General features: G+C 39.0%; 1 protein-coding gene across 1 annotated transcript in view; it reads left to right on the forward strand.

Moving 5' to 3' along the window:
* CLVS1 (clavesin 1) overlaps positions 1-27,048 on the forward strand; it is a 94,867-nt gene that overhangs the window by 11,746 nt on the left and 56,073 nt on the right. Inside the window, exon 2 of the mRNA XM_013954667.2 lies at positions 14,908-15,082. Within this exon, the coding sequence (XP_013810121.1) occupies positions 14,908-15,082 (175 nt within the window). The remainder of the gene's footprint in view (positions 1-14,907; positions 15,083-27,048) is intronic.

The raw sequence follows: 27,048 nt of genomic DNA on the forward strand, positions 1-27,048 counted from the left end.
ACGTGGCCTGTCCCATCAGCTGCTGCCAAGGAGAATAGTACAGGGAGGGCATTCAGCACTCTGGCTAGCCTTGCCTGTCAGCAGCCCCATCCCTACATCCAAGGAAATTTACTTAATGTAAAGTCACCTTCATCTTAATTCTGAACTACACTGGCGTATGGTTCTGGTACAACTGAGTGTCCAGCCTCTAAGACCCTAAATATGCTTCTTGAATTACCAAGCTAGAAATACTGACTGCCTCAGTAGAGTGGGTTTGAATCCTGAAGTGTTTATTGTCGCATCCCATTCAACAGTACTAGAGCCAGGGAAAGAGAGACTGTGAATAGTAAAGGTTATGATTATTATTTTGCAGGACAGTAAGCTATAGACAATTGTCAAATGTAATAAAATACACACAATTATATGTACAGACTTCAAATACAGCTACATCAAAACTCTTACCTAGTCAATCCAGACCACTTTTGTGGTCTTGTTGACCACAGCATTTGTTGTACTATGTATATAATGCTGTATTAGTGCTGGCCAGTTTGTGCTCACCAGCAGCCAAAGCAATCTTACACATGAATTGGTTCTTTTTTTGCTGTCAGGCAAAGGGTGGAAAATCTTTGGGCCAGATGCTTCCCTTGCTTTTATCAGTTTGGCACTGTAATAATACTGACCTCAGTGGATTTATCCTGGGGTTATGCTCCTAAACTGGGTCCTATCATACCAAGAGCCATGAACAAACATGGCAAGGCTCAACCCCTGTTTCAGAAAGTTTGCAGTCTAAATGTACAAGAGAAAGGAAGCATTAATTTCCTTCCCTAAATGGGGAACAGAGTACGAGGGTGCTGCGTGCGTTGGGGGCTCCCTGGTGCCGGTGTCTGGGGGCTGCCAAGGGGGCAGGGCCAGGTCTTGCCACCAGGGCCCAAGGAAGCAGGGCCCTGGGGGCAGCTGGGGCAGCCTCAGCCCTGGGGGATGTCAGCCACTGCCATGGGGACGAGAACGGTCCAAGGCTGGGCCAGGCAATTGCTCGTGAGTTGGAGTCTGGATCAACAGACATGGCTGCAATGCAGCTACAACATAGCTCAGCTGGGACCAAGAGCATGAGACTAAAATTAAAAGCAGCTCCCAAGGGAAGAGGGACCCCGCTGTGGGTCCTTCCAGGTTCTTCCTCACAGCCAGCATGGCTGCCTGCACTTACGGGGTGGGGGTTCGCCCTGGGCCCTGACCGAGTGGTCTGCAGAGATTGAACATGGTCAGTCAATAAGTTGGTGACACAGATAAGAAATTACTTAATATTTCCTACCTGTCACACCACTGCCTCAAAGACAAGAATTTCTTTAGTCCTGTTTCCAGAAAGATTCAGCAGGAAACCTAAAGTAATCCACTCTCCTAGCCATGAACACAATTCATTCCTGGTTCAGCTCTCTCCTTTCCTCTTCACAGTAAAAGATCCAGCTGCCACACCATGTTGGACAGGATGAATCCCCTTTTCCTACCTTTTTGTCTCTTGAAGAAGCTTCACATCTCCCAAAGGCGTGGTGGAAAATAAATTTCTTGGCTGCCACTTAAGCCTGGCCCAGGATATGGCTCATTATAAATGCCTACAAATACGTCTTCAATAAAAAAATGATTATTTTGTTATCCTGAAGTACCTAGAGACATGAGATTGTTTCTGTGTTAATGGTATGTCACGAAAACAAATGTTTGTCAGGTTGATGTTGCAGAGGTTCACAGATTCTTTGTTTCTAGGGTGAACAGTTCAAAGACACTAAGTGCTCTTGCTCAGCAGTTACCATTAGAGCAGATAAACTAAGTTACCCAAACAGCACACAAAGGTGCAGCGGAAATAGGGACAGTGATGGAGGGTGCAACACAACTTCTGCTCTGTCAGGTAGCCAGGAACAGGCCCAGCAGCAGGGTAAATGAGGCAAGGCCCACAAGCTGTGGACAAGCCTCATTTTTATATATGGTGAACTACCTTCAATGTGAGCAAAACAGAACAAATCAGAAAAATGGAAATAGTTATGCTAGAAGTTAATTAGAGGCTGCAGGATCAAATCCATGATAACAGGTGCTGGATTATGCCAGTCTCACCCAGGGCCAGGCGTACTCCTTTTCTGGCTGCTCCTGATGAAACTTGCAGCAATAAGGCCACAGACCTAATCTATTTGCTCTTCTGTTTGGGACATCTGAGCCAAAACTTGCTGCAGTCAAAAGCAACTGAACTGAGTGAATAAAAGGAATCACACATTAGTCCCTCCTTAAAATGTGTCCAGTATCACGAAGTAGGTTTGCTGTATAGCTATGCACCAGTTGGCTCTGTCCTCTGAGGAGAGGCTCTGGCAGAGAGCAGAGGAGAGGCATAGTGCAGAAGGAAGTGCTGTGGCCAGGCGGAGTGGAGGGAGTTTCTAATAAATGTCCTGCTTACACAAGGGCCCACAGTGCCTTGTTTTTCCATTGCTGAACTATGTTGTTCAGTTTCATTTTTCTGGACTGAGAAATGGCCTAATGCATGCCTTCAAGTCATGTTGCAGGGCCCTTAATGAAAATAGTGCCCATGGTGCAGAAGTCAGAATAGATGAACTAAAAGTCTGTCTTCTGACTCTAACTTTTATGAAACTATGAGTTAGAAGAATGCATGGCTAGAGCCAGAGAACCTCACCATGTGACTCTTTCAAAAGCATATATGTTAAAGGTATTATAAATGTCCACAGACCAAGAAGGCAAAGAAAAGAACTTTTTAATAACATCTTGATTCAGCAATGTATATACTTTAGGCATGTGGGCAACCCCAATAAATTCAACTACAGAGACAAATTCCAGCAATGGGACTATTCATATGCTTTATTTGCTTAAGTACTTTATGGCTTAATATACTTCTTGTGCAAAAATGAAGCTAATGCGTTTACTTGACTGCTACGCACTGTTGATTAATCTTAAAATTGCAAAATGTTAACCAAAGCTGAATCAATTGAATGCTAGTTAATGGAATGATGAAGAGTTCTGAAAGATGAGGGAGAAGAACCCAGAGAGGCTGGAAACTTTCTTCTTTCTGTGTGTTTCTGTGAAGGGAAACTAAAGCAGCATATTGAGATCCATTCTGCAGAGATTTGAGCAACTGTAGTTTGTCTCTGATATCACCATAAGATCTTTTTAGTAACATTTTTTGTGTAGTCAAAGCATCAGCTAGAGTAAAGATAAGTAGGTACCATGGTTGTTTTAAGCAAATGAATTCTGTAACGAATGTGTTGTGAGGTGTACTTAGATCAGTAGGAATGACCCCTCCCTGTCTAATTTTCCCCTTTCAATACAGCATAAACTGTGAGAGAATAACAGAGAAAGAAGGACACCCAATACAGTATTGTCAAACCCTGCAATTTCATCAAGCTGTCCCATGATACCAAATTATAGCTTTTATAAAATAAATCTTATCTGTTACGGTGCAAACATCTGCAATGCCATCTCACTAAAGGTAGGCTTTGCTAATTTTAAAAAAGACTTAAGATGCAGCTATTCCACTAAGCCATAGTATGTTAATGGTAGCATCCACTGCCTGAGTTCTTAAAACCAAACCAGTTAGATCCCATGGAAAATTAATTTTTACTTTCTTTTTTTTTTGAAAAGCTATGTTGCACCTGATTTCCTATTTCCTTTCTTATGGGAAGGCATAGATGAAAATGTCAGGTGTGTCACTGCAAACAAGCTTGTATCAATGACTGTGTGAAACTGTTTTCCAGAAAACAAGGGAAAGAACAAGGGATGTTCTATTTGCTCAAAACTTCCACATTTCCCTCTAACTCCAGAGTTCTCCTTCTGGCTTTTTTCTCAATGCCATGTACCAGAATTTCTGTGGCAATGTCTGTTGATCCTTCTTCTGCTCTTTTTTGCACACCTTTTACAAAACAGGACTTCTGTGCTGTCTGAGCCTTTATTTCAGTGATGACTGCTACTTGGGTTTTGAGTAAAGATCATGGTTGTTCTAGCTAACTGGTTCCAGAGCTGGCCCTACAAATAACATCTGAAAGGATGTTATTGTGCACTGAGTTTAAAACCATAGAAATTTTGACTATCCATTATTTTCTGTATTTAACTGTTATATATGTTACTGCATGAGTTATTATTTAAAACTAAATGAGTGGCATAGAGTAGTGACTTCAGTTAAGCGAAATTCTCCATTAATTCTCTATATTGACTATGTGGGAGTTCTTATTAGAAGTGTGAAAAAATATTTCGCTTTAATTATATTGGCTTCACAGTAAAAAGCAATACAAGCAGAAATAGAAGCGTCTAAATCATCGCATCATCAATGCACGGTTTCTGATTGTTTAAGCAAAATAAAATACATCCCCTTTTCCCAGAAACAGCAGACCTCATAGCAGTATTTGCCAGGTGACAAAGACTAAACATTCATACCTATAAGTACACTCTATTGAACAGAGACATTAGAGTGATTTAGTAGTTTGCTGTTGATCACTTCTGTAATAAGAAATTATTGAAATTTTTCCTTGAGAATCCCTAACATTGCAATTCACATGGAATTCTGTTGCAGCTCAAATGAATTTTAATAGCTTATAAAGCACTTAGATTGTTTTTCACTGGCAATTTTTGAGAAAACTTGACAGTCTGCCAAAATAGTAACAGAACATTACCATTCCAAGGCCAGGACCACACTGCACCTGCAGCACTAACCTGTATCCTACTGGGAAGTCCTGACACATACCAAAAAATTGTAGAGGCATCAGGGGAACTAGAGAAGCCAGGCTGGACTTCCTTTTGTCACTACCATATACTCAGGACAAGGCTCCACAATTCCATTTCTGTCCTTTCAGGAATCTGAAATTAAACAGTTTCTCTACATTGCTGCTGTCAGTACACGACACAAAGATCCATCCCACCCAGGATAAAGGCTTTCTGCGGATAGCTCATGGGATTAGTCCTGTTTGTTAAAAGGCAAAGTTTATTGCTGAAATTTAAGATTTCAAATCCTCATGATGAAATACAAGTAAAGCACTGATTAAATGCTCCAGGTAGATTTCTTGTTCTTTTCTTCTTTAAATGAGGAAATTATGTTCCAAGCCACTACATTCACAGAAAATCAAGTACTCAAAATTGTGATATACTGGTTTTAGAGTTTTATCACAAGCTTAATTTTTCCCTTTGTGATTATATTATGTGAAATCATACTTAGAAAAATGATCAGATCCTATTTTTCTCCCACTGATCCTGCAAAGGGGGCATTTTGAATACAACTACAACCCTGGCAATTTTTCACTTTCAATTTTCAGCCTGTATTTTAGTAAGTATTTTTATTCCAAAATTATTTATCCTATTTCATGAAAGCCAGTCTAAACACTGCTGTATTTCTAATGAACCGGGCCAGTCCCATTAATTTTTTCAAGTTGCTGCTTTGGAAAAAGCTCCACTTTGCTTACTGTGCTGAAAAGAGTTTTTCTAGGCTCACCTCTCTGCCTTGGAATTACCTGAGAAAACTGCATTTCACAACTTCAAGACAAAAAAAAGTCCCCCTCCAAAGGACTATTTTGTCAGAATTCCCATACAGCCAAGGAAAGCTCACTTCCTCACTTGCAAAATATTGGGTAATTGTAACTCTTTACACATCTGAACATTTTTTGTTCCACTTACCCACGTTATTCTTTATAAGCGGTAGTAAAACTCAAAGAAAAAAACTTTATCTTCCTTTGGGCAGAGCTGTTTTCTTCCATTATTGTCATTGGTACAAAAGTATACTCAGTAAAAGGCTAGTAATGATTCATACATAGTGCTGTTACTGATGGTTCTTGATTTCCATTTGGTGTAATCCCCCTTTAAAAGGAGCCAGTGCCTCACTCACTAAGTCATTATATTATAGAAGTAGTTGTCATTCGTATCATTCATAGTGCCTATGCAATTAAATTCAACGATAGTTCAACAAGGCTTCTCCTACAATGTGGAATGATTCAGACATATTTTCCATAATCTGTGTTTTCTACTTGCTGGTTATACAGTTTATTTGGTTATCAGTCTTTTATTTCATTTCATTTATTGACATATTGTGTCAGTGAAATCCAGATCTCCCAACACAACCTCTACCAGCTGGTTTCCATGTAGGAGGCCTGATACCCAGTGAATCTGTGATAAACCTGGAGAATGTGAATGAGGAGACATATCCTTGTCTAATTCCACTGGATAACATTTAACCAGACAGTTCATTCTTGGCTGGGGATCACAGCATATTTTATATCTTTCTTAAGATTCTGTAAGGTCTGGAGTCTTCCACAGATATGTTTTGTTTATATTTTCAGTGTATTTCTGAAAACAAAAAAGAAATCTGTTCTGTTAAGGGAGAATGGTGTTTGCTATTCATTACTTTCTTCAGTGATGTCCCATGAAATATGATCCATTCAAAAATGGCTCACATGAAAACAGCTCATTTTTCTTGAACTTCATGGCACTACATATTCTTTTCAGCATAACTGTGCAAAGCATTTTCTTTGTGGCTGGCAGCATCATGATCCTGTACACTTTTAACAGTCTTATGAGTCTTTTCTACCATAAATCTATGCAGGTTCTTCTTTTTTTCCCAATTTTCTTGTCCTTCTTCCCTGCTCAGCTGAAGCATTATAGCAAATTCTCTTCATAACTATGTTTGAGTAGACATGCAGTTAATTCTTCCTAGACCGCTGTCTTATGATTCTTTATGGCATCTGTTTTAAGTTCCCCAATGATCATTTCTACATCAATAATATCAAGTTTTTCCATCTTGTCTGCTATATCAAAGTTGCATATTGTTCCAGAGGGAAAACTCTTTGATATATAACACTTGGCACATCTTTTCATTTGTTTGTAAGAACTCATGATAGTATTTTCATGTCTGTCTTTTATTGGCCCATAAGGGCTCCTACCAAAATCATCTATAATCCTTTTTGTGATTGGCATCATTTTTGTACATCTTTTTCCTGGCTACCACCTTCACTGCCTAGATTTGCCTATCAACATATGCTCATTTGCCTGATTTACTAGCCATTTTAGCTGTTTGCTGAGATATACCTGTGTATCTACTTTTTGACACATCTTCTTCTCATATGTTGATTTCTTCTTGCCCAGTACCTCTGAAGAGGTTCAACTTTGGATGTTTTCCTTTGGTGATGACATCCCACACAGCTATAGAAGTGAATTCTTGCCTTGCATATAAAAGTGGCCCTGAAATTCCAGGCAGACAATAGGATTTGTAAGTGGCAAAATCATGCTGCCATAATGCCCAGCAATAACAATCCTTTGGCAGACACAGGTGAGATGAATGATGAAATGAGAAAAAGAGTAAATGGAAAACGTTGCAGATCAGTGAAGATTAGCAAAATTGTGGAAAAACTTTGCAATGAACTAGAAAAGCAGAATTTATTGCATGTTGAAGTCTAAGTGCAGTGCAGAACATACTGGGTTTTAATATGTGGCCACATCCTGTATGCAGACTGAATGGGTGATGTTGTTTGTACCTTCTTATAATAACAGAACAAAGAAGCTGTGTAATTGCTTTCTGTGATTAAACAGTAAACTTAGAATGTTCAGAAGAAAATCTTTTCCCTTTCTATAATGAAAAATTAACTTGAGGAACTCACTGATGCAAGAAATTGAGGCAAACAGCTTAGCGTGATGCAAGAATGGATTGCAAGGCCAAGAGGGAATAAGAAAGGGCTGTGCAATCACACGGAATAGGATAAAACAACAGAAGTCATCAATCCTAATGCTTTTAACCATAAGAAGTCATTCATGTACAAGCATTAGCAAAGAAACTTCTGCACTTTTCTTGTTTCATTATTACTACAGCTGTGCTGTAAGGGAACAGTATCCTCACAACACTGGTAGAAGCATCATAGGAGATTAAAACCTACCTCTTGGAAACAGTATCTGGAGCTGAGGACCATCAGTCTATTCCCACACATCATCTCCTAAATTCCTAAAGGCAGAGGCTACTAACCCCAAATGACCAATGACTCCCTGAAGGTGCTAATACTTGAACGCACTCGTTGTCCGTCTTCCTCAGACTTCTCACAGGGGATGTTTTATTTGGGCCAACCAGTCAAATTACTGCAGTGGCTCTGTAGCATTGATTGATTGACTGCATTTAGGGGCATAAATGTAGGATTTTTAAGAACTTCCACAGAGTCATAAACACATGGCTTGTGACTGTCACTTATTCCTCCTCAACAGAGAAATTTGCATAGTATACAAATGCAAAATTGCTCTGAGTGCTAAAAAAACCAAAAAAATAGCCAGCGTGTAGTTCAGAAGTACTTTATCTCTTAGGAAACAGAACAAATCCACACCTGGAGGAATGGTCATGTTGCGCTAAGATTCATCCCAGCCTTTACCTTCAGCAGCAGACTGCGGAGCAGAGCTGCATGCCGCTCAGCAGCAGCTTCACCCTGCACAGCCCTGAGCTCTGCCGACAGCCCGGCCAAGCAGCTGCACTTCTTGTGTGCAAATGCTAAGCATGTGCTCTGACGGGTCACAAGAACCTTGCCTGCTCCATTTGGGACCAAGGTCCTGGAGAGTTCAGGGAGAGATTTTTGCAGCTCTCAGAGGTATAACAATTTTATACTTCCTCTTGGACTGATTTCCTGCAAGGTGGTGTGATGTGTCCTTCGACTGAGGCAATGGGAAGAGCAGACGCCACCTCCCCATTTCCCTGTGTGGGTCTCTTTGGGGAAGCTGGCCCCACCAGAAGGATTGGCAAGATTTGCTGCCTGCGCTCTCCCTCCCCAAACATAGGGGCTGCAAAGATCCCTGGTTCTCAGTCAAGGTATGTGTTGGGAAGGCAATCTTGCGCAGTCGTACTAACGTCAGGACAAAGTAATCATTTGGTAAGCGTGCCCACAATATAATTGAGTGTATGCAGGAAGAGATTTGTAACACAGACTTGAAAGCAGAGCGTGCAATTCAGGGGCTAATGGTTGCTATGGAGTTCAACTGAAGTAGAAAGTGGCAGCAAAAAACTCATAATAGTTGTATATAAAAGAACCTCAGACAGAAACATAGTATGGTGAATATTTTTACACCTTTAAGAATGCCTCTGAGAGGTAATTTTTGCATGATAAAGAATAAAATGATGCAGTTCCTTTCTGCAGGCTGGTACATTTTCCCTTCACCAGCAAAGGCTTCCAGCTCACCTAAAGGAGGAATTCAAAGCCAGCCAGATATCTGTGGGTGACTGGCCTCCATTCAGAGGGGTGGATTTGTGATGTTGTTAAATACAGTTCAGGCCTCATCTTAATCAATTCTACTCTTTGTATGCGGTGCATTGTTAGACTAGGCATTTCCAAAGAGAAAATTTCCTCCACTTATCTATCTAGTCTTTTTATTTTGGATCTGAAGGTACTTGGGAATTTTATTTATAGCCTCACACAGATGCTGTGGGGAGAAACTTGCTATCTTTTCATTACAAAACAGAAGAGCTGCTTGTCTGAAGCTGACATACTGGAACAGCCTTGGATAGCTACACTGGATGTGACAGAAGAATAATTCGGAGCTAGGACATATTAATTTAATGCAATCTGTGTTTTACACAACTGAAGTTTTATATCCACATATTCTGGTTCTACATGGAAATGAAAAAAAAATGTAACTTAGTACGGCAGGACAAAGAAAGAGTTGATGCCTCATGAAATAAGAAAAAAATCCCATATTGTTGTGTAAGAATTTCTCCAGTTTGTGTACTAGTGGATTCATATTTCTGCAGATAATGACTTGAAATAGCTTTGAATTGTTCCACAAAGAAAGTTACTCACGGCTGGTCAAATTATTTGTTGTGAACGTTTGCTGTGAATGCAACCCATTTTCTTTGTGAATCCTAGACAAGTCTTGCTAATTTCTGTGCACATCTACACTATTCAGAACTCAGGCAGATGATACAAACAAGCTCTTTTCAGCACATGAGTCAGCTGTGAACTCCTCTGTTCGACTGTTCTTTTCTGGTGTGGGATTAGTCAAATGAGTCACCATGTTTATTCAAGATCCTTCATTTTGCAGTTATTCTTCAAGGTTGCAGTCAGCCAGGGGCTGCCCTGACTTCTGCACAGTTCATACACAGGGCCTTTCCTCATCAAAAGAACTTGAAATGTGAAGATCGGGAATTGCAGTGTTTGGACTGACTCCCTCTGATACCAGGGAGGCAGTGTAGCTATTTGTGATATGTAGAGTTTGCTTCAAGACATGAACCTGCAAGGACTGGCCTGGTCAGTTCTTTTCAGCAGAGATAAGTTTTAAAATTCTAAAATAAATACATGTGTTAAAAAAAAAAAAGATATTTTCTAAGAATACATTTGGGAAGTTAGACCTTTCTTACCGATACTTCATGAGTAGATCAGGGAGCTTAATCTACTGCGTTAAATGACTTTGTATAATTTATGAACTCTGCTCCAAAAACTGATACTCATTGGATTACAAGGGCTTCTTCATGGGTAGCATAACCTGGCTGTGTGTGGGAGCAATTCAGTATTTTCCTTCCTGGGTTCTCTCTCCTCAGCACTGCACTTCACTTACTACTGTGCTGTTCATTCGTCTTCCTAAGGCTTTCCTTACAGCTTCTTCAGCTTTGGTTAGCTTAAATACTTTGGAGTAACCTGAAAATGTTTTCCCGGTTGTTCTTCTTTCCGCTTCCTCTTCTCCATTTCACTCCCAGTAGGAATACTCCAAGTCACATCCTGACAGCTTTCTCCCACACTGGAAGCTGAGCATGCCTTTCTCCTCTTTGTTGGTGGTTTATCGTGCAGGGAGGAAAAAAAGCAAGATGTGGTCTCGTACCTGTTTTCTATCTATGCCAAAGCTCTGCTTGCATCATGCTAAATGGTATTCAGTCTCAACCATAACATTTTTGTGAGGTTTACTATGCTGCCTTCTCTTCCTTAGGTGTTCAAACAGACTCAATGAAACCAGTTTATTTTACTTACTCTTTTGTTAGCTTATGCAAAATATGACATTATAGCAAGTTCACTTTTATGTTATGTTTAAAAAGTGATAATTTCACCAAAGTGGTATCCCAAACCAGTAAACCACTGTAACAAGTAAATAAATGCCTTTTATCTCCATTTCTTTTTAACTATGCCACTTTTTCAGTATTACAGGAGAGCTCTTATGGCATATTCACTCAAAAATATTAAGCTGAGTTGCCTGTAAATGCTCAGGTAACAATATTGGTACAAATTTTGTTAGCCTGCTGTCTTGAGGAACAGTCAGGACTTTTACTGACAGTTTGCTTATTTTGCTTAGTACCAGTTAATCTTAATGGCTTCAGCTACTGATACTTTACATTTTTACTTTTAACAATCTGAATAATCTAATCAAATTCTCTTACATGCTTAAAAGAGAGCCTGTGCTTAAATATTTTGTGAGGGTAATCTGAAAAGCCTTTACTAATGCTATCTCCTCAGAAACATATCACTTTCTTGCAGCATCTCTTGTTTGACCCCTTATTCTCCAACAGTCCCTCAGCTTTATTTTCCAGGTATCTCCTCAAAATGACTGGCGGCAGAGACAGGCAGATAGATCATTTAATTTCCCTGCAATGTCTTTATCCCCTTTAATTGTTCCCATTGCAACCTGGTACTCCACTGAGCCTTTTGATTCTCTCACAGCCTGCTTACGCCTCTTATAATTAAGTAATTTCTTCTTATTTATTTTTCTGTTATGCCTTTGGCTAATCTCTCCATCAAATCCCTCAGCTGAACCATTCTCATTTTTGTTTTACATTATTGTTCTTTACCACTAGCTTCTGTTGGGCTAACTTCCCATTTTCCAAAGGATATTTGAAGAGCCTCTTTTGTGGTACCTTTCCATTCAGCCAAGGCAAATAGGCTCTTTCCCTCCCTTCTCCCTTTTGTCATTCAGGGGCATGTGCCAACCTTTTGTAACTCATTAATGACTCACTTCAGTAGGCTCCATGCTGAATCCTTACAGCACCTTACACATTTCCTTTTGTGTAACAGTAATTTATTTCAGTTTTTTGTGAGGCAGTTAAACTGAAGAGAAGGAGGGGATTGGAGAGGGAAAAGGAACATTAAGCAAAGGAACAAAAGAGATGGACTAATAGAAAGTGGCTCTGTGTTCATGCATAGAAAATGATTTGGATGCAAATCGGTCACACAGCTGAATGATTTGTCTCAAAGCCTCAAGATTAGGGAGCAGAGGGCTTCAGCCTCAAGTGGCTCTCTGTCTGATTTCTATCCAGACCCTGCATTTACAAAACAGTGTGCCAGCAAACAACCCACCTGGAGGACTTGGGTGCTGCTTTCATGTCTCCTCGTAGATGATCTGAAAAAAGTCTGTATGTTGTCTTTGAGTTATTTCCTATACCATCTTTATTAATCTGCAGATCCCTGGGGTGGAGGACACCTTCCGCACATAGGCAGGGGGCAGGCAGATTAGTTACACACTAAGAAAACTAGGTACCATATCTCCCAGGCAAATAATTTCCACCAAAGTTGAAGGGAAGTACAGGGGAGTAAATGCTGGATAACCTGGTAATTTATGTAGCTGCCTGAAAAAAGACTGGATTCCTAAGCACAGGAGTGCAAGAGGAAGATTTTGCTCAGTCACATGAAATATTTCATTATGATTTGGAGTTTAAGTCGTTTACAGAAAATGCCTGGTATGCACCATTTCCACACAACATTACTGAAATCCTTATGCACCCTTTAAAAACACCAGACGTGAGTGTGAATGTTCTATTAAGGAAACCCCACAAATGAGGGGTGAAAACCTTTCTGACTACAGTGTGGCCCTATTTTGACACTTTCAGTGATAACTAGTATTCAGTTTATTTCAGGATTTCCAAATGTGAGATTAAACTGAGTTCTGGATTATTCCATCTTCCCTAATTTAATGAGAAAGTCCATTCATGAATGAGTATACCTTTCAGTGTGGATGTTAACAGAAGAGGGGAGCAGACTGGGATGTGTTTTGAGGAGGACCCACTGCACACCTCCGAGAGCTTCTACATGGCAGTTCCTGGGGAAGGCTGGCCCCCCTGGATAGGGATGCTGTGAAAGAGGAACATGGGATACATTGAGTAGATGCCTAGGAGTGAGATACGTTGGGATACATTGGGATAATGTGGGTTACATCCAGGTCTAGGGGCGCAGTTGCTTTTTTCTTACTGAAATACTAGTAATTAGAAGATGCTGCTTGAAAATCATCACCCATTTCAGCTGGATAGTGGGTAGTAAAAGTACCTAAGGCTTTTCTGAAACAAATTTAAACTAAAAACGAAATTGCAGTTGCCAATCTGATTGACTGTTATCCCCCACCTTGCACTGCTAAGGAAAGTACTTGCTAAATTTATCTGTCTAGCATAGCTTTTCCATACAATTTAAAAAGGTTCAAAGTTGTTCTGTTACTGCAAAGGAGGGAGGGGTGGTCTGGTACCCAGTAACAACAAAGCTGATATAGTTTCAGTCCAGACTGAGACTGTTACTGTGAAAACTTTAAGTTCCATATATGTTGCAAATTGCTTCTAATTATACTTTGGAGAAGTTTCTAACGTATGCAAAAAGGCACGGACCAGAAACAGGTTTTTCAAAGGGTAGTGTCTTTAGAGAAGGAGTGTACATTTCCATTCAAAACTTTCCAAAAGAAAAGAGAAAGGATAAGAAAAAAAAATCAGCATTTACTTATGATACAAATTTATCACATGTCGTTGTTCAGGGGTCTTGATAGTAGAGAAGATTCTAGGTTGATTGTATGTAGACTTTTTCTCAGACACAATTTTAAAAAATGCTCCTGTAGGCTCAGATGACTGATTTTACATTAAAGAAAACAGCAGAAAAGGATTAAATGAAAATCGCCCTGGGAGAAGATGGTGTGGACCCTATAACAGGCAGTCTCAGCTTTGCAAAAAACATGGCAGCTAACTTTTCAGACCCCATCAAAATATGAGAATAATGCAGAAGTGGGCTACAATACCAGTATGTTACAATTTCATTTTAAAGAACTGTAAACTATATTTTCTGAAGATTTCCATGCTTGTTGCTCACCAAAAGAATCTGTCTGTAAATCACCTTATAGGGAAGGTGAAATCAGGATAGGTCCTGGTTCAGCTCCCTCAGATGTAAGTCTGGAATAAGTTTATTAATGTTGATGAACTCATGCTTTTATGGAACACATGAGAGCAAAGCAGAAGAGAAGGGCTTCTCAGTCCAGACTTTCACATGAAAGAAACATTTCAACATTTTTTTCTCTGTCACTTGCTACCACCTTCATGGCCTTGGATATTTTTAATTATTCTACTTGAGTTGAAGGAAGCCTTGTAGCCAGTCTGCTGGCAGCTGCTAATTAATACAGAATTCCTATTTTGAGTGGATGCAGTTATTTTCCATGTTGCATTTCACTCTCAAAAATAAGGCAAACGCTAAACTGTATTTCAGAAAAACTTTAAATCATTCCCTGCACTCAAGCAGGAAGGCAAGGCAACCTATTTGTAACCGTACCATTTATATTAATATTGTACAGATTTCTTTCCATTTTTAATTTTCCTTTTTATAATGGAACAAGAAAAAAAAGTGGTGGAGTGTATCCAGAGAAGCAGGTTTTTAAACTGATAGCCTGATCCATTTCATTTCACCATAGACAAATATTCTCCGAAAGTAGCTTAGCTAAAATCTATTGTAAAGAATGCCAGAAGAAGCAAAGAGATTTAATTCAGGGTCTATTTTATCCACCAGTGGACAGGACTTATCAAATCAAAGAGCGGACAGTGAGTTTTGGAGCAGGAGTGCTTTAGCGAGACTTCTGAAGTAACTGTCTTTTCTAAAGAGTTCTACCACAATGAATTCCTCATCCCCTGTACATGCCTCATCTACTGCAAAGTTGAATGTCTTGAGGTGTAAAGATAACTGCAAAAATTGATTTTTTTTTCTGTTCTGGCTTTAGGAACTCCTTCATAGACATCCTTCGGGCGATCCTGTTGTCCTTGGAAGTTCTCATCGAAGATCAGGAGCTCCAGATAAACGGCTTCATCCTAATTATAGACTGGAGTAATTTCTCCTTCAAGCAGGCTTCCAAGCTTACACCTTCTATCCTCAAACTGGCCATTGAAGGGTTACAGGTAGGTGGCTGATGAGGTGTGTGCCTGCATCTTTTGTTACTGCAGCTGGGGAAATATGTCTCAGCAGGCACTGGGCTAGGTAAGAGGCTAGTGGGAGAAAATAATCCAGAACCCATTTGCACACCATTGAGAAGCAGACTTTCAAATGTTTCTTTCTGACTGTCTTTTGCTTTCATTTCAGCTGTAAATCAGTGTAACCAATATGTCTGTGACTTACTGCAGCATTAAAAAGGATGGGTAGAGATTTGAGGTTTAATCCATCAGAGAGCTCAGGGGGATTAAAATCCAGCAACATTTGCCTTGTGGAGCATGCCGTCCATGTGCAAGCACGTCTGTATGCACAGGGTGGGTGTCAGGAGAAGGGGCAGCTCCCTTGGCAGATGGAGGTGTGCTGTAATGCTGTTTGTGTGGGTGCGTTTGGGTCAGAGGGAAGTGAAGAAGAGGCAGGACAGGCTCCCAGTTGTGCCCTCATTCTGACTGCCTCAATTTGTCACAGGATCCTGCTGCATTACGGTTCAGGCTGTTCAGGGACTGCACATTTACTTGCTGCTCACAAATAAATAGGAGCTAAGTAAAACCACATATTGTTACAGGATTAGGTGGAAAATGAGGACAAGGCAGCTGGTGCCTGATGGAGAAACCTGAGGATGAGCATAGACTGTGGTGCTCACAGAGGACTTCAACCCCTTCCAAGCCCATCTCTACTGTTAGACCTGGGACTTTTATTTTTAGACTTGAAGTAGTCTGATACAATCTTGCTAATTCTGGATGCTTGAGAGCATCACAGGATTAATTTAGGTTGGAAGGACCTCCGGAGGTCATGTAGCCCAACCCCCCTTGCTAAAAGCAAGGCTGACTAACCTTAGATGAGGGCCGCCTTGCTCAGGACCCACATATTTCATATGGCTACATATTTAAAAGGGGAGATTTTATAAGTGATTGTATTTCCACTTTGTTTTTAGTACTTCTCAGGTATCCTGCATTCATAAATACGTTAGGAATAATCTTCGTTCGTGTGTGTATGTGCGCGCGTGTGTGTGTTTTAACCTGAATGAATATACTAGAAAGAACAATTTGTTCAGCTAATTTTTTGGCTAACAAATTGTCTGCAATTAGATCAAAATTGTCTCTACTTTATTTTATTATTCCGAAATGAGGTTAAAAAAAATCTGCCAGCAATTTTCAGCCTGTATTCCCTTGTGTGGGGAGTTTTCAGCTATTCTAACAAATTAGAAACTCAAGCTGTGCAATTAGTCCCTAGGACAATAACTTACCTTCTGCCGCAGCTACTCACACTTCATCTGCCTTCCTTCACAGAATAATATCATTCTGTAGTTCAAAAAAAACCCCAAAAAACAAAACCTCCAGTGATAAAGAGGGGAAAGATAAGTGAAATAGCCAATGAAATTAAATACCAACAAGCAGTTCTACTACCCCATCCAATTTTTTGAATTCTTAACTCTCCAGTAAGAGGCTGGGCCAGCCTTAATCCCGCGGGACTGTCAGGTTGTCTGTCTCCTGCATGGGAATGAGAGGGTATGTGCACCTCATGGCAGCTCCAGCTTTGAACTGTGGGGAAAAAAAGCTATTCCTTTAAAACCCAGTTCCTCCTCCTGTGCCTCTTCTTCTTTGCTATCCCCAGAGGGAGTTTACCTGGAGAGACCCCCCCAGATTATTTGCATTTGGTGGTAACAATATGTTTCTGGAAGTACCAAAAACCTGGAAGTACCAAGGTTGATCTTATGATTATGTCATTAACTTCACATCCTGTGCTGGACAATTTAAGGAGGCTGCCTTTCCTGGTGATGGGCAGGTATTTTCTTTCTTATTTAAAGTGACATTATTGTCATCTTCTGCATGTTAAGCAGAAATAAAACTTTCTCTCTAAAAAATATGAATTGGGATAGTGCGTCCTAGACTTTGCTAACCACTGAAGGGTTTGGCTTGTGGTGAGAGTTGTGGATGCTGCACTCTGATTTGCAAGGTTTAGAAGCAAGCAAACAAGCAAGTTATAAAACACAGATTTAGCAAGCAATGGATTTTTTTTTTTTGTCTCTCATGGTTGCTGTTGAAATAGTTTCAGTCAGACTTTGTTTTGTTATTATTTTAAAAGAGCTGCTGCTACCTAATATAAAATTTATTTAAAACGTAATCGAAATACAATTAAGACCTACATATGTAAAATAAAGAGTCATGATATTAGTTGCTTTGGAGGTCATCAAAAGTAAAACAGTCAGCATCTACTCTCATGAGATTATGATGTCTGAAACAGATCTAGGTTGTCTTAACTCCTTGTTATTTCTCACAGCTATAATACTGTGCTTGTGTGGATGCTCAGACAGGCAGATTACATGACTATCTCTGTTCTTTCTGAGAAAAGATTTTGGGCCATATTTAGTGCTACATAAGTATAGTGATGTGGATGGAAGGAAATAATTCTCTCTGGTGGAGTTGAACCCATATGTTCACATGTTGGGATCTAGACCAGGAATTTTCAGTCTCTCTGTCTGTAATGGATCATTTTAATGCCATTGCTGGACAATCTCACCATACTTTTGTGAAACTCTGTTCCGATCCAATATGTCAGACCATCTTTTTCTGAAATATAGAACCTGTAAGAAATAAACAGTAGTGTACTTAATAATCTAAATTTATGCATCTGGTAATTTTTTTGTTACTTTCAAGTTGCATTATGTTCTCCATCCTGGTGAAAGAAAGCAATTTCTTCTTGTCAATTCATTTATTTGCATTTATACTCCTTTTTTCCCCCCACAAATTGCTGCTGCAGAGCATTATCCTTAAGTGAAGAGAATATACATTACACAGTGCATATGGCAATTCACTCTATGTTGCAGGACCACCTCTAGTGATATCTAAAAGATTTGCCTGTGGAGATTGATACATAGCTATTATACAGGATGTTCAGTTCTGAACACTGTAGAAGCCTGTAAATGCACAGGCAAATGAAATATTCGTTACGTCACCATTTGGTCTGAAAACACATTTTGCTCCATACTACTTTTTATTCTGTTTGGATTTCCGTATACACTACATTACACAAGCCAGTCCATTATAACTCAACAGGGCAGCTACCCTGTTTCTCAATTACCTTATTAATGACCTAAAAGTAGCATAATGTCACTACTTTAATCAGCTGTTGTTCAGATGCTAAATAACTATTTGTACAGTATGGCAATTCTAATTACACCACAGCAGTGCAAGGACAAATGTGTTCTTACTGCCTAAACCATCTCTGATTAATGAGCTCTACTCTTTTATCACAAGGCAATTGCTACTGTATGTTTTGAGCTCATACCATACCCTTTTCTTGACCTTACTGATCTTTTGAGTTTTAACACATGAAAGATAAACTTGTCACATGGATGTAAAGGTGGGGAAAGAGATGTATAGAAAACCAATTTATTTTGCCAGTAACTTGATGAATTTTGACTTCTGATTCTTTTTTTTAAATGCGAACAGCTTTTCCCCATCACAGCATATTTCTTCCCTCTGTTCTCTTCATGCACGAAGATATATTTCTCTCTGTGTCATGTTGATCTTATAACTATCCTATGATTTTAGACAAAATTTAATAGTGGCTTCAGTTAACCAGAGACTGATCTTTCAGCATTTTGTATAACATTTGAGAAGCATGAGTCATGAATGTCTAACAGCAAAGCCAAGAAACCCATGCTGCAATTGTGAAGCATGTAAAACATGTGAAACATGGTCGCTACAATCCTTCTTAGCATGCCTTATGTTTCATAATGAATGTTGTTTAAAGACAACTAATAAATATGGGAATTAGGCCTGAACTTTACGTGTTGCAGTGAGTACAGACTGGGTGTGCAGTGAAGCAGAGATTTTATTTATTTGTTTGTTTGTTTGTTTATTTTTAACTCTGGCTACATTTTGCTTGGAGGATGCAGTTGCTGTACCTCCAGACAGGACTTGAGTTTAGAGTGCTCCTACCCATGAGTACAGAGAAACACTGCTTCCTTCTGCCTTACCCACCAGCAGAGCTATGTTCTCCAGTTTGTATACATGCATACATGCATCCAGCTGGTCCTCTGAGTCGAAAGGCGGAGACTTCTCCAACAGCGACTAGAAATATCCCAAAACGTGGAAAACATTCAGCTCTGATCTCAGCTATCATTGCTTTGGTGAAAACAAAACCAGAAGGCCTTGGGCTACTGAGACCCTGCTGAGTTGCTCACAGCACGAATCAGCAGGCTGTATCCGAAAATAACCTGAAGCTCAGTTTTGTGCTCCAGTGTCCCTGGTACTGCCTTTCATAAAGGCTGACCTGCCCTAAAGCTGTCTCAAGGTACTGAAACAACAAGTAAGATGAGTGTTTATATCCTGACCATATTATTTTTTTCTCTGACAATTCTGTAACGTGCGTTTGTATTAACATTTGTAAGGGTAGCGACTCTTAAAAAAGTCCTATGCCTATTTTGTGACAATGAAGAATCACTGCAGGAGTGAACATTAGGGTTTGATAGTGATTAGATTCCAGTTTCACCATCATTGCAGTAAAAAGCAGGATGAACAGGGAACAGGGAAAACCCAGCATCAACAAACAAGGATCTGGACTCAGTTTTTCATTGCTAATAGCCTGATGGAAGTTATGACCAACAACTTCCATTAGCTAACTGAAAATCACCGAAGCTCTTTTATTTTTTAAATTAGTTTATCATCATCCAAAGCAGTGAAAATTGGATACTGACATTTCTAGGAGGAGATGGAAACATAAGGAAATCAATCATCTTTGAATTAAGAATGCCTTTATCATATATTGTTACTGATCAATTTCTTATTAAGAAACTCTTAAAATAAGGGAAAACTTGTGTAAGCTTCTCTTAGAAAACTATGTTTTAGGTACATTTATCCAGAATAGCACTGATGTGGAGATAAGTCAAATAATCAAGATAACGGGTATGTTTGGACATTATTGGACCTTACCTCACTTTGTAAATTGGAATGAGATACCAGTTTAGGGAAAACTCGGCTTGCTTAAAATTATCTGAAGCTTTTTGACCTTTAATATAAGCTATAGTTTTAAAAAAGTTACAAAAATTTGTTTGGAAATTCCCTCCTACTGTCATTATGTGGAACTGAGAAAGTTAATGTCAATTAAATTATAGAAGCAAGATAACTTGTCTCTTCATAGTTATACTATCTTCTACAATCAAAAGTTTTTCATGTTGCTCTTTAGAACAATATTATCAAAATGCAGACTAGAACATAGAGCTGACAAGAATGAAGTGCAGTTCCATATCATGGCATAATATTTTGTTTTTCTATTTTTTTCCCAACAAAATCTTCGCAAAAAGTATAAGCTTTTAGAGCTGATAAAAAGTTTTCTAGTGAAAGCCTTTTTTTCCAGAAAAATGCTATTTTGTCAAAATGGAACTATTTTGTTGAAATATTCCAACGAATTTAATCTGGAAAAGATAAACATTTAATATTCCATTTCATTATGACTTGTAAGAAGCACTTGATTTCTTTCCTATTTGTTATCAGTTCTTGCTTTTTCAAAGCAGAAATCAAGCAGAGATTTTGGAATGGTATTTTATATCAGCATCAGCTGGGTTGGTGGGTATGACCAAACCTGATGGATAGCACAGGTCCGGGCATTAAATCTTTGTTACAGCCAAATGGGGGATCTGAATGGAGCCCAGGTGCTGCTCATGTATCTGTGTGAGCCCTCTGCCCTGCAAGTTTGGTCTTTTCTTCACCAGCCCAGACCTTATAGGAAGGAACTGACTTTTTTCTCTTCACTTAAACACAATTTTAATCTGAAACCTAACAAAGGTGCGAGCGCTCTGGCTTACTTAATACTTCAGCTGAACTTCTTGGGAACCATGTGAAAGATACAGGCTATGAGAAGCCTTGCATAGTAGGTATGAGATACAATTAGGCTTTGTGCAGAGTTTTGGAACACAGTATTGCTATCACTTGAAAGTTTAAAGTATGTGAGAATCCACATCATAACAAACTGAAGAGCGATCTAAAAAAGACTCATTCTAGCTCAGCCTTTCTGTGGAAATCTATAGTGTAAGGAAAGGTCTGCCTATGCTACAAATATCCTATAATGTTGTTGCATCAGGTATTTGTAACAGATTGTATTAAAAAAAAGATGCAGAGCTTTCTTTTATTGCATACTGAAGGCAAAACAGGCAAGTAAAACCACATGTAGATATATGTATACACTGACTTGGACAATGACAAGAAAAAGTACATTAGCACCTAGTGGAAAAAGCCCCTCAAATTAGACTTTAAAATTGTTTATCTCTGGGGGACTAAATGCAGACTCAGAAATGACTCATTCATTAATTCTGCATCTAGCCAGTCTTTCAGGATTAAAATCTGAAAGACAAAAATCAACAGATAGACAAGGCCAGATTTTCAGGTGGTATAAACTAGATGGGGCTCTGTGCAGAGTTATGCTGATTTATGGCAGCTGAAAATAAGGCCCTTTTTCTCCTTCCCCTTCAGAAAGATATAAGTCATCTAAGTTAAGACAGTCTGTTTGTTTGTATGTTTGTTTTTTATGTTCAGGATTTCAAAAATTGTAAAGAATCAAGGAAATCTTTAGATTTTGGATTTTGTGCAAAAGCCTGGTTGTTATCTTTTCCAGGTGAGAGAAATTAAAGAAAACAGAGTATTCTAGGCTGAGTTCTCAGAGATTAATAACTGTTTCTTTAGTGAGGTCTTACCAGAGATCTTACCAGAAGGCTAGCGATTTCCTCAAAATATAAAACTAAGGTTTTCCTGCATCTTAATCATAGTGCTTTTATATGTCCAAAATGCATGTGGTAGCTTCTCAAACACCTCCAGAGTCCTCACTAATAACACAAGCTTATGTTTACAGAGGCAAGATTAGTTGTATCAGACGTGGTTTTGCCTACAGAGGGGGAAAAATCTGGTCTGTAAAGAAAATTACATTCCTTCCAGCAAAATCATTTAACTGTTTCTGAAAAGAGTCCGCTCTAAGATCTAATGATGTTCAGCATCTAGAGAACTGCTACAGATTAAAATTTACTTGATGCTGTAATATACAGTGGAATACTCTGCTTCCCAAACATCTATGACAAAAAACTTTGATTTCAAAATCATTATTTGTACAAAATATAGGTCTTCATATTTACACAGATATTTGGATGAATCCATTTGCAATATATGCACATAAAAAGCATACAAACTTTTTTTGCAAAGTGCAGTCTTAAAAGTTTCAGAATGTTTTCTGAAGTTAAATTTTTCCTCAATATTAGAATATATTTCATGTTAGAGACCTTTGTTAAACGTGAAGTCACAACTAATGATGAATGCTTTAGTATCCATTGAAACAAGGTCAGTTTGAATTATTCCAGAAATGCTCATGCTATCTGTCTTGAACAGCTGTTGTGATATGTAGAGTGAGTACTCTCTGGGCTGTCAATAAGGATGCCTTTGAAATTTTAGGAGACAAGAAAAAGGATTGACTTATTACATATAAAATAAAGGTAGATAAACAGACTTTGCTCTCTGCAAGAAAAGGCCTATGCTTATTGTTTGCCTAACATCTCTAGGGATTTGACTAGAACAAGGGGAAAAAAAAGCACAGTAGGCTTTAGACTCACATTCGTTACTTGAAAATTGGAATTAACTGCTTAGTAGAATTGATCAGCACATTTTCCAGTTGGAGGCTTTTTGGCTTCTGGCTGCGGGTAAGTGGGATAAACCACAATGTGGACAGTTGAAGAGGCTGGATATGTAAAGCTGATAGCCTTTTTTTAATGACAGTTATTACATTTTAGGAAAGGTCTCATGGAGTTAGTGAAAAGAATTAGACAGGAAGTGAATACCCTTTCATCTGTGGCAAACAGACAGAAAAGTTTATTGCAATAAATCTGCTTTAAACAGAAAGCAGCTATTTCGTACCGGTAGCTAATAAAACAGTTATAGCTGACACCAGTCATGCCCAGAACTTTCCCACCATGTGCATAGACAGCTCACATCATATCTTGAACCTTTCTTCCTCTTATAAAATGTGAATGTAGCCAAATGTACTTACATTAACTTACATTTATCCATCTTCTCATTAATTTCACAGAACTTCAGGAGGGATACATCTATACCAACTGTTGTTTTGCTTCTTTTACAATTCTCAAAGCTTTTGCCTGTTAGCATGGAAGCTGAGTGAAAGCTTCCTGAAAGCAGTGTTTACTGCAAGCATCTTGCTGTTACAAGAATTGTATAAAGCAGTTACGTTGCTTTTTTTGGAAAAAAATAAAGGGGCTGTGTAGACAAGACTGGGCCAGAACCGAGGTGTAGAAATGACACTTCAGTGAGAATTAAGTGTAAAAGTGAGGCGGAATGGGTGTTATTCTGCTGAAGATGGTAGATGTCTGCATGGGCAGGGGGATGGCGGGAGCAAGGAGGCTGGAGCAAGAGGAGCAGTGACAATACGGCTGTAAGCTGTGACCTATGGAGTGGAATATCCTCAAAAGCAAAGGCAGATAAACAGACTTTGCTCTTTGTAGGAGAGGATTCACCCTGGATCCTCACATACTCCAGGACTGAGACGCATGTCGCCTGGCAGAACAGCTACGGCTGTGTAAGACTAGTTCCCCCCAACACAGCCTGGTGGAAGGCTGGTGGCTAAGAGCTGAAGGCAGTAGCGCTTCAAACTTCTGCAACTGTTTACTAAGCCCAGAAAGGCAATGATTTGGGGCAGCATTTGCTGTTTTGTTGTTTGATTCCTGTTTTGTTCAGAGAAACAGGACTTTTCTACCACATATATTTTCTTTTAAAGCCTTGTCTATTATCAGTATCTCCTCCTAAACAAAACAACCTACTTTATGTCCTGAATATTGGCTATGCAGTATGGTCAAAAGGGACTACAATGTTTTCAATAAGCTTGAGGTGAAGTCCTAACTCCAGTGATGTGAAGGGGACTTTTGCTTTGATGGAGGCCGCAATTCCACCCCTATTATAGCTTGGCAGGAAGCGATTTTCCATTCCACAAGATGTTTTTAGGCTTGGGGGAGAAGACTTTTGACACCAAAACATTTTTTGAGAAATTTTCCATGCCAATTAGAACATTTTGTCTAGTGATTTTGAAGCATTCAGCTTCACTTTCAAATATTTTTAAGTTTCTTCTTAACTTTATAGAGCTTAACATTTGAAACAAACATTTCTGAATAGCAGGGGTTTCTTGATTCAAAAATGTCAAACTGAAACATCTCAGACGTTGAAATCTTCCAAGGAAAGATGAAAATGTAGAGTGAAAAATTCAATGAGACTCCACACTTTCTTCTCCCCTTGCCCAACTGAATTTTATTTTGACAAATTAGCATTTTCTGAGGAAAAAACATTTCAGTGGAAATTCCTTCACCAGCTGTACTGCCCTGTATTTCAAACTTTCCTGAAATTCTTTCAGATTATCTTTTACATCCCTTTCTGCTACAGACATATTAGATCATTTAATCTGCATTCTGCTTTTCAGTCCAAGCACACTCCCACTATTTCAAACTATCTGCACTAGAACCGGTTTAAAACATGGCAAACGTGTAATAAAAATCATTTCCATTTAAGGGGAGGTTTTCTGACCAACTCTACTTTACATTCACTGAAAATACAGCTGAGAAAAATCATAGCTGTCTAGCACAATTACAATACAGAGATTCTTCAAATAACTGATACATTGAGGATGCCATCAAATTGACAGTTTTTCAGAAGAAAGGCAGATGCATGAATATATGTGAGATGATCAAAATAGTTTATCACCATTTAAGGATTACAGAGGATAACAGCAGAACTTTTAAAAAAATGGAAATAGAATTGAAGCTTGCCTAGGCTTAAAGCTCATCTAGAGTAATATATGTCTTATTCTGCTATTTTCAAAGTGAAATTAGAAGCAGATTTGAACTGGTGAAAGTGTGCTCAGTAGTAGATGTGCTTAGTGTCTGGAAGAGATGGTTGCTTGCGAGTTAGTGGGAGCACTCACGTGCATGGACACACAAACAGCAGCTACAAAGGGCCCATTGTAACTTCTGAGTGAAGTTTCATAAATAGTCCCAGTAACAATCCTAACTTTATTTGGCTTCATTAACACACACAGAGAGCCTGAATTAAAGAGTCTCACTGGCAATAACATCTCAGTATAATACAGACAGCATTTACTTTTTTGTGATGATCTTTTCCTCTATGATCAATTCTCAAACTCCTTGTTTAATTGTGAGGAAAGCTGTGGGGGGACAGTTGTAAAGAGATAAGGATTCCTGAGTCTGTACTCTAATTAAATTAATGAATTAGTACAGATAATGGTTTGGAGTTAATTAATTAATGTGAGTAGGCTTTTTGATAACACTGGACAAAATATCTCCTATCCTCCTCCTTCTCTTTCTCTGAAAGAAGTTAATCATTTTACTATTAAAAAAAGAAAAAACCCTTCCATATTTTCAGACAAATTCCAAACACTTTTCTTTGAAAATAAAACATTTGTGCTCAAAGCCAACGAGGCAGCACCTCAAATCCTCATTTTCTGTTGCTGGTCTCTCTCTTTAGTTAAGTTGAGTCCACCAGCTCTGCAGTGTGGAGACTGTCTGTAGCTGTTTGGCAGAACGAGTCAAAGAGTCGCTCGGACAGCTGAACTGCCAAAGGACTAAGGAAGCTGAAAACAGCCAAACTGCTGTTCTGATGAGATACTGCAGCAGAATTTCTGCAATTATGCTTTTCTATGAAAAGCTGACATTTTCTAGGAGACGCTCATGCTTTAATTAAGTAGTTGGGCCTGAAGAGCTGCCTTTTGTTGAAACTGAGAGAAACTCAGTTTCTTTGCAAGATTCTAGCTGAAGTCTTATAAGGCATCACCCCAAATATTCCTACACATTTCTTGTCATGGAAAGGTGGGTAGGAAGGTTGTAATAGACAAGGCTTTAAAAGAAAATATATGTGGTAGAAAAGTCCTGTTTCTCTGAACAAAACAGGAATCAAACAAATTCATCTAGTATGAATTTCTGCTCAGAACAGAACTGCTGCTAATATTAGATCAGGTCAGCCGTGGCCCATCATATCAGCTAGCCATTATCTAGCTCCTTCTGCTTCCCTTCCTCCCTGTTCTTTCTCTGCTTTTGATATTGCTTCCTCATCTAAATAGTAAAAATAAATAAACTGTGAGGAAAAGCAGGTGTGCAAGGTGTGCACTTTGTGGAGCTGAGCCCACATGGCTAAGTGTTAGGTATTCGAATACACAAAATATAATTATCTATTCAAGAAATTTCACCCCTCCAATTTGTTATACATGCCTGAGTGAATGTTAATGGGGTCACATAGCTCTTTGAACTGCTACTGACAGAACAATAAAGAGTTCCTGTGGTTTTCAAGAAACAGCACAGTATAATTTTGCTTGCTTTGCAAGGGCGTTTCTTAATGATATCATTATACCCTCTAAACTCCTAGTCCATTTTCAGAAACTCACAACACTTCAAATGACAAGTTGCTTTCTCTTCTGCCTGGGAGAATGGAATCTCGATTATAATTTATAACATGTTACTTCGTGAATATTCTTCTCCTGTGCCTCTGAGAGGTGCCAGCTATGGTATTTTAACGAAGCACCCCTGTTTTATAGCTTTTCTTCTCTGAAACTGGAACAACAGCATGTAAAGAGCTAGGCTTCTTATCCAGTCTGCTGAGTAAGCAAGGCAAATGAATTCCTTTTGAACTGTCTTAAAAGAAAGTATAAAATAACTTAGATTTGTCTCTGCTCAGACATTACTTATGCCTCAACAGTATTGCCGGACACAAATAAACAACCTTACTAGCAAATTCCTGCCATCTGTGATAAAGTTCGTTCAAATGCTTGAAGTATTTTACTCTGACTGTTTGCACCAATATGGGTTTGTGTGTTTTGCAAAGATATTCTAAGCAAATTATTTCCCTCAGGCATGGTTGTTGAACTCACAAAATAAGGAGGTTGC

The sequence above is a fragment of the Apteryx mantelli genome, chromosome 2 (genome assembly GCF_036417845.1).
Source record: "Apteryx mantelli isolate bAptMan1 chromosome 2, bAptMan1.hap1, whole genome shotgun sequence".
NCBI classification, from domain to species: Eukaryota; Metazoa; Chordata; class Aves; order Apterygiformes; family Apterygidae; genus Apteryx; species Apteryx mantelli.